Source organism: Silurus aristotelis (genome assembly GCF_946808225.1).
Source record: "Silurus aristotelis genome assembly, chromosome: 3".
In the NCBI taxonomy this organism is placed as follows: Eukaryota; Metazoa; Chordata; class Actinopteri; order Siluriformes; family Siluridae; genus Silurus; species Silurus aristotelis.
The window spans coordinates 1,002,488-1,012,487 of NC_139576.1; the positions used below are offsets into that span (position 1 = coordinate 1,002,488).

General features: G+C 37.3%; 1 protein-coding gene across 1 annotated transcript in view; it reads left to right on the forward strand.

Moving 5' to 3' along the window:
* The first annotated feature begins 9,070 nt into the window (after nucleotides 1-9,070).
* The window catches only part of cryba2b (crystallin, beta A2b), a 4,516-nt gene continuing 3,586 nt past the window's right edge, over nucleotides 9,071-10,000 (forward strand). The window contains exon 1 of the mRNA XM_083536144.1: nucleotides 9,071-9,297. Coding sequence (XP_083392270.1) covers nucleotides 9,131-9,297 — 167 coding nt within the window. The 5' untranslated portion in view covers nucleotides 9,071-9,130. The remainder of the gene's footprint in view (nucleotides 9,298-10,000) is intronic.

Sequence of the window (10,000 nt, forward strand, 5' to 3'; positions counted from 1 at the left end):
TAACCCTAACATCAACCCTAACATCAACATCAACCCTAACATTAACACTAACATCAACCCTAACATCAAACCTAACATTAACCCTAACATTAACCCTAACATCAACGCTAACATCAACCCTAACATCTACCCTAACATCAACCCTAACATAACCCAAACATTACCCCCTAACCTCAACCCTAACATTAACCCTAACCTCAACCCTAACATTAACCCTAACATCAACCCTAACATCAAACCTAACATTAACCCTAACATCAACCCTAACATCAACCCTAACATTAACCCTAACATTAACCCTAACATCAACCCTAACATCAAACCTAACATCCACCCTAACATCCACCCTAACATCAACCCTAACATCAACCCAAACATTAACCCTAACCTCAACCCTAACATCAAACCTAACATCAACCCCAACATCAACCCTAACATTAACCCTAACATCAACCCTAATATTAACCCTAACATTAACCCTAACATCAACCCTAACATCAAACCTAACATCAACCCTAATAGCAACCCTAACATTAACCCTAACATCAACCCTAATATTAACCCTAACATTAACCCTAACATCAACCCTAACATCAAACCTAACATCAACCCTAACAGCAACCCTAACATTAACCCTAACATTAACCCTAACATCAACCCTAACATCAACCCTAACATTAGCCCTAACATCAAACCTAACATCAACCCTAACATCAACCCAAACATTAACCCTAACCTCAACCCTAACATCAACCCAAACATCAACCCTAACATTAACCCTAACATCAACCCTAACATCAACCCTAACATTAGCCCTAACATAAAACCTAACATCAACCCTAACATCAACCCTAACATCAAACCTAACATTAACCCTAACATCAACCCTAATATAAACCCTAACATTAACCCTAACATCAAACCTTACATCAACCCTAATATCAACCCTAATATAAACCCTAACATTAACCCTAACATCAAACCTAACATCAACCCTAACATTAATCCTAACATCAACCCTAACATCAACCCTACCATCAACCCTAACAATAACCCTAACATTAACCCTAATATAACCCCTAACATTAACCCTAACATCAACCCTAATATCAACATTAACATCAACCCTAACATCAACCCTAACATCAACCCTATCAACCCTATTATCAACCCTAACCCTAACATCAACCCTAACATCAACCCTAACCTCAACCCTAACATTAACCCTAACATCAACCCTAATATAACCCCCAACATTAACCCTAACATTAACCCTAACATCAACCCTAATATCAACATTAACATCAAGCCTAACATCAACCCTAACATCAACCCTAACATTACCCCTAACATTAACACTAACATCAAACCTAACATCAACCCTAACATTAACCCTAACATCAACCCTAACATTAATCCTAACATCAACCCTAACATAAAACCTAACATTAACCCTAACATCAACCCTAACATCAACACTAACATCAACCCTAACATTAACCCAAACATTAACCCTAACCTCAACCCAAACATTAACCATAACCTCAACCCTAACATTAACCCTAACATTAACCCTAACATCAACCCTAACATCAACCCTAACATTAGCCCTAACATCAAACCTAACATCAACCCTAACATCAACCCAAACATTAACCCTAACCTCAACCCTAACATCAACCTTAACATCAACCTTAACATCAACCCTAACATCAACCCTAACATCAACCCTAACATTAGCCCTAACATCAAACCTAACATCAACCCTAACATCAACCCTAACATCAAACCTAACATTAACCCTAACATCAAACCTTACATCAACCCTAATATCAACCCTAATATAAACCCTAACATTAACCCTAACATCAAACCTAACATCAACCCTAACATTAATCTTAACATCAACCCTAACATCAACCCTACCATCAACCCTAACAATAACCCTAACATTAACCCTAATATAACCCCTAACATTAACCCTAACATCAACCCTAATATCAACATTAACATCAACCCTAACATCAACCCTAACATCAACCCTAACCTCAACCCTAACATTAACCCTAACATCAACCCTAATATAACCCCCAACATTAACCCTAACATTAACCCTAACATCAACCCTAATATCAACATTAACATCAAGCCTAACATCAACCCTAACATCAACCCTAACATTACCCCTAACATTAACACTAACATCAAACCTAACATCAACCCTAACATTAATCCTAACATCAACCCTAACATTAACCCTAACATCAACCCTAACATTAATCCTAACATCAACCCTAACATCAAACCTAACATTAACCCTAACATCAACCCTAACATCAACACTAACATCAACCCTAACATTAACCCAAACATTAACCCTAACCTCAACCCAAACATTAACCATAACCTCAACCCTAACATTAACCCTAACATTAACCCTAACATTAACCCTAACATCAACCCTAACATCAACCCTAACATTAGCCCTAACATCAAACCTAACATCAACCCTAACATCAACCCAAACATTAACCCTAACCTCAACCCTAACATCAACCCTAACATCAACCCTAACATTAACCCTAACATCAACCCTAACATCAACCCTAACATTAGCCCTAACATCAAACCTAACATCAACCCTAACATCAACCCTAACATCAAACCTAACATTAACCCTAACATCAAACATTACATCAACCCTAATATCAACCCTAATATAAACCCTAACATTAACCCGAACATCAAACCTAACATCAACCCTAACATTAATCCTAACATCAACCCTAACATCAACCCTACCATCAACCCTAACAATAACCCTAACATTAACCCTAATATAACCCCTAACATTAACCCTAACATCAACCCTAATATCAACATTAACATCAACCCTAACATCAACCCTAACATCAACCCTATCAACCCTATTATCAACCCTAACCCCAACATCAACCCTAACATCAACCCTAACCTCAACCCTAACATTAACCCTAACATCAACCCTAATATAACCCCCAACATTAACCCTAACATTAACCCTAACATCAACCCTAATATCAACATTAACATCAAGCCTAACATCAACCCTAACATCAACCCTAACATTACCCCTAACATTAACACTAACATCAAACCTAACATCAACCCTAACATTAACCCTAACATCAACCCTAACATTAACCCTAACATCAACCCTAACATTAACCCTAACATCAACCCTAACATCAAACCTAACATTAACCCTAACATCAACCCTAACATCAACACTAACATCAACCCTAACATTAACCCAAACATTAACCCTAACCTCAACCCAAACATTAACCCTAACCTCAACCCTAACATTAACCCTAACATTAACCCTAACATCAACCCTAACATCAAACTTAACATTAACCCTAACATCAACCCTAACATTAACCCTAACATCAATCCTAACATTAACCCTAATATCAACCCTAATATCAACCCTAACATCGACCCTAACATCAACCCTAACATCAACCCTAACATTAACCCTCATATCGACCCTTGCATTGACCCTAACATTAACCCTAACATCAACCCTAACATCAAACCTAACATTAACCCTAACATCAACCCTAACATTAACCCTAACATCAATCCTAATATCAACCCTAACATCGACCCTAACATCAACCCTAACATCAACCCTAACATTAACCCTCATATCGACCCTTGCATTGACCCTAACATTAACCCTAACATCAACCCTAACATCAAACCTAACATCAAACCCTAATATAACCCCTTACATCAACCCTAACATCAACCCTAACATTAACCCTAACATCAACCCTCAACGGGGGAGTGGTGGCTCCAGCGGTTAAGGCGCTGGGTTGCCGTTCGGAAGGTCTGGGGTTCAAGCCCCGGTATCACCAAGCTGCCAATCTTGGGCCCTTGAGCAAGGCCCTTAACCCTCTATTTTCCGGGGGTCCCTTACGAGGGAAATATTAAGGTCCGTGACGTCGGAGTGACGTGGGGCCGCCTTCCCGTGGGCTCACCACCTGCAGGAGGGACCGTAAGGGACGGTGCTGTGATGATTGGGCAGCAGTCAAAGGCGGGGGCCTGCTTAGACTGCTGCCCCTGTGACCCGAATTATGGATAAGCGGGAGAAAATGAATGAATCAACCCTAACATCAACCCTAATATCAACCCTAAGATTAGCCATAACATCAAACCTAACATCAATCCTAACCCTAATATCAAACTAAATATCACCCCTAACATTAACCCTAACATCAACCCTAACCCTAACCTTAACATCAACCCTAACATTAAACCTAACATCAACCCTAATATCAACCCTAAGATTAGCCCTAACATCAAACCTAACATCAATCCTAACCCTAATATCAAACCTAATATCACCCCTAACATTAACCCTAACATCAACCCTAACCCTAACCTTAACATCAACCCTAACATTAAACCTAACATCAAACCTAACATCAACCCTAACATTAACCCTGATATCAACCCTTGCATTAACCCTAACATCAACCCTAACATTAACCCTAACATCAACCCTAACATCAATCCTGACATCAACCCTAACATTAACCCTGATATCAACCCTTGCATTAACCCTAACATCAACCCTAACATTAACCCTAACATAAACCCTAACATTCAATTTAATTCAATTCATGTTTATTTGTATAGCGCTTTTAACAATGAACATTGTCTCAGAGCAGACATCTCTTTACACAGATAATGAGGTGATTAAAAGTGAAGATGTTCTTTATAAGTAAGTTTGTCCCTGATGAACAAGCCGGTGGCAACTGTGGCAAGGAAAAATTTACGAGATGGCAAAAGGAAGAAACCTTGAGAGGAACCAGACTCAAGAGGGAAATTCATCCTCATCTGGGTGCCACCGAATGTCCAGTTATAGCAGATATAAAATGTTGCGGGGTACAGTAATGATGATCAACCTTAATATCAACCATAACATCAATCCTAACAATAATCCTAACACTAACCGTGACATTAACCATAACATTAACCCCAATATCAAACCTAACATTAAGCCTAATATCAAACCTAACATTAAACCTAACATCAACCATAACATTAACCCTAATATCAACTCTAACATTAACCCTAACATCAACCCTAATAACAAACCTAACATCAATGCTAACATTAACCATAAAATTATATTAACATTAACCATAACATTAACTCTAACATAAACCCTATAATCAAAGCTAATATAAACTATAACATTAACCCCAGCATAAACACTAACATTAACCCTAACATCATCCCTAACATCAACCCTAACATTAACCCTAACATCAACCCTAACATCAACCATATCAACCCTAACATTAACGCTAATATTAACCTTAACATCAACCATAACATTAACCTGGACATTAACCCTAATATCAAACCTATCATGAACTCGAATATCAACCCTAATATCAACCATAACATTAAGAATAACATCAACCCAAACATCCACCATAACATTAACCCAACATTAACCCTAATATCAACTCTAACATCAACCCTAACATTAACCCTAATATCAACTTTAACATCAACCCTAACATTAACCCTAATATCAACTTTAACATCAACCCTAACATTAACCCTAATATCAACTTTAACATCAACCCTAACATTAACCCTAATATCAAACCTAACATCAACCATAACATTAACCCTAACATCAACCCTAACATCAACCCTAATATCAAACCTAACATCAACCATAACATTAACCCTAACATCAACCCTAACATTAACCCTAATATCAAACCTAACATCAACCATAACATTAACCCTAACATCAACCCTAACATCAACCCTAATATCAAACCTAACATCAACCATAACATTAACCCTAACATTAACCTAACATTAACCCTTAAATTTAAAATACATGAACCATAACATCAAACCTAACATTAACCCCAACATTAACCCTTATATCAAAATAAACATCAACCCTAATATCAACCCTAATATTATCAACCCTAATATTATCAACCCTAATATTATCAACCCTAACATCAACCATAACTTTAACCCCAATATCAAACCTAACATTAACCCTAATATCAACCCTAATAACAAACCTAACATCAACCCTAACATTAACCATAAAATTAACCCTAACATGAACCCAATAATCAAAGCTAATATAAACTATACCATTAACCCCAGCATAAACCCTAACATTAACCCTAAAATCAACCCTAACATCAACCCTAACATTAACCATAACATAACCCCTTACATCAACCCTAACATTAACCCTAACATTAACCCTAACATCAACCCTAACATTAACCCTAACATCAACCCTAACATTAACCCTAACATTAACCCTAACATCAACCCTAACATTAACCCTAACATCAACCCTAACATTAACCCTAACATTAACCCTAACATTAACCCTAACATTAACCCTAACATCAACCCTAACATCAACCCTAACATCAACCCTAACATTAACCCTAACATCAACCCTAACATCAACCCTAACATCAACCCTAACATTAACCCTAACATTAACCCTAACATCAACCCTAACATCAACCCTAACATTAACCCTAACATCAACCCTAACATTAACCCTAACATTAACCCTAACATCAACCCTAACATTAACCCTAACATCAACCCTAACATTAACCCTAACATTAACCCTAACATTAACCCTAACATTAACCCTAACATCAACCCTAACATCAACCCTAACATCAACCCTAACATTAACCCTAACATTAACCCTAACATCAACCCTAACATCAACCCTAACATCAACCCTAACATTAACCCTAACATCAACCCTAACATTAACCCTAACATTAACCCTAACATCAACCCTAACATCAACCCTAACATCAACCCTAACATTAACCCTAACATCAACCCTAACATTAACCCTAACATCAACCCTAACATTAACCCTAACATTAACCCTAACATTAACCCTAACATTAACCCTAACATCAACCCTAACATCAACCCTAACATCAACCCTAACATTAACCCTAACATTAACCCTAACATCAACCCTAACATCAACCCTAACATCAACCCTAACATTAACCCTAACATCAACCCTAACATTAACCCTAACATTAACCCTAACATTAACCCTAACATCAACCCTAACATTAACCCTAACATCAACCCTAACATCAACCCTAACATCAACCCTAACATTAACCCTAACATCAACCCTAACATTAATCCTAACATTAACCCTAACATTAATCCTAACATCAACCCTAACATTAACCCTAACATTAACCCTAACATCAACCCTAACATTAACCCTAACATCAACCCTAACATTAATCCTAACATTAACCCTAACATCAACCCTAACATTAATCCTAACATTAACCCTAACATTAACCCTAACATCAACCCTAACATCAACCCTAACATTAACCCTAACATCAACCATAACATTAATCCTAACTTAAACCCTAACATCAACCCTAACATTAACCCTAACATCAACCCTAACATCAACCCTAACATCAACCCTAACATTAACCCTAACATCAACCCTAACATTAATCCTAACATTAACCCTAACATCAACCCTAACATTAATCCTAACATTAATCCTAACATTAACCCTAAAATCAACCATAACATCAACCCTAACATTAACCCTAACATCAACCCTAACATTAACCATAATATCAACCCTAACATTAACCCTAACATCAACCCTAACATTAACCCTAACATCAACCCTAACATTAACCCTAATATCACCCCTAATATCACCCCTAATATCACCCCTAACATCAACCCTAACATCAACCCTAACATTAATCCTAACATTAATCCTAACATTAACCCTAACATCAACCATAACATCAACCCTAACATTAACCATAACATCAACCCTAACATCAACCCTAACATTAACCTAACATTAACCCTAACATTAACCCTAACATCAACCCTAATATTATCAACCATAACATCAAGCATAACTTTAACCCCAATATCAAACCTAACATTAACCCTAATATCAACTCTAATATCAACTCAACATCAACCCTAACATTGACCTAACATTAACTGTAACATCAACCCTAATATCAAACCTAACATCAACCATACCATTTACCCTAACATCAACCCTGATATCTAAACTAACATCAACCATACCATTTACCCTAACCCTAACACTAACCCTAACCCTAACCTAACATTAACCCTGATATCTAAACTAACATCAACCATACCATTTACCCTAACCCTAACACTAACCCTAACCCTAACCTAACATTAACCCTGATATCTAAACTAACATCAACCATACCATTTACCCTAACCCTAACACTAACCCTAACCCTAACCTAACATTAACCCTAATATCGAACAAATCATTATATCAACTATAATATCAACCCTAACATTAACATTAATATCAACCTTATTATCAACCCTATCATTAACCCTAATATCAACCCTAACCCTAATATCAATCTTTATAAATGACACACACTTGTACAATGCAGATATAATAATATTACATATCTGTACATAACAGAAAAAAACAAAGTAAAACACATTTATCATCAAACACACTAACACAATGACATTTAAAGCTGCACAGTGAACACACACACACACACACACACACACACACACACACACACACACACACACACACACACACACACACACACACACACACACACACACACACACACTGTACTACAAAATTCTACTATATTTGTGAATAAGTGCAGTCAGACCTGAGTGTTATTGCATTCATCACTCACACACACACACACACACACACACACACACACACACACACACACACACACACACACACGCACACACACACACACACTGTTTTGTCCAGGTTGTGCTGACTCCGTGAGTGTGATTGTGTCTCTGAAGCTCATCGTGTTGTGTGTTGATTGTGTGTTAATGCGGGTTTTGAGTGTGTGTGTGCTGACTGTGCAGGTCAGCTCCTCTCGCCCCAGGGCTTCAGCGGGGGGTCAGGGAGGTATATAAACTCCCCGGGGCAGAGCGGCGGCACGGTGATTACACACTCACACACCCGTACCCACACACACACACACACACACACAGATCTGCGGACATGAACCCGGAGCAGCAGATGGAGCAGAGGGGGCAGAGTCAGTGGAGCATCACAGTGTTCGAGGAGGAACACTTCCAGGGAAAGTACTGTCACTTCACCATGGAGTGTCAGAACATCCTAGACCGAGACTTCCGGAAGATTCGCTCCATCAAAGTGGAGAACGGACCGTGAGTGACCCCTGTCCCTGTCATTTACCTTCACATAGCAATCAGAGCAGGAGCCAATCAGAGCAGAGGAGACACTTTAATCACACGGATATCTCAACCTAACTAAATAAATAATCAGATAATAAATTAATAAATAAAATAATATATATAGATATATGTATAGATATAAATATAAATATAGGTATAAATATAGATATAGATATAAATGTAGGTATAAAAATACATTTTGTTTACTGTGTATCACTGTGTATAGTAGAAATGACAATAAAAGCCTCTTTCCTTGATGATATAAATATATATTAGATATAGATATTTCATATCCATGGCTTTTTACGTGTCACGTACATTCCAGCTCAGTAAAATTCTTCGCATGTCCTGGTGATGTTAGGAAACTGGGGTCAGCCATGATATATCGGCCCTGGAGCAAAAAGGTTTGAGGGGCTTTAAGGGTTTTTTCGAGGGGATCAAGCGCCCAACAGTTGCAGCTTGTCGATGCCCAAAGACCAGCGTTATATTAAATAAAAAAACTATACTTTTGATGTAAATTAAAGATTGAAATTAATTTAACATATTATTTTACATTTTACTTTTACATATTATTATTATAATAATAATAATAATAATAATAATAATAATAATTATTATTATTATTATTTGTATAATTTATATAAAGGTGTACTTGGTGGCATAAAGATTTTCTAGA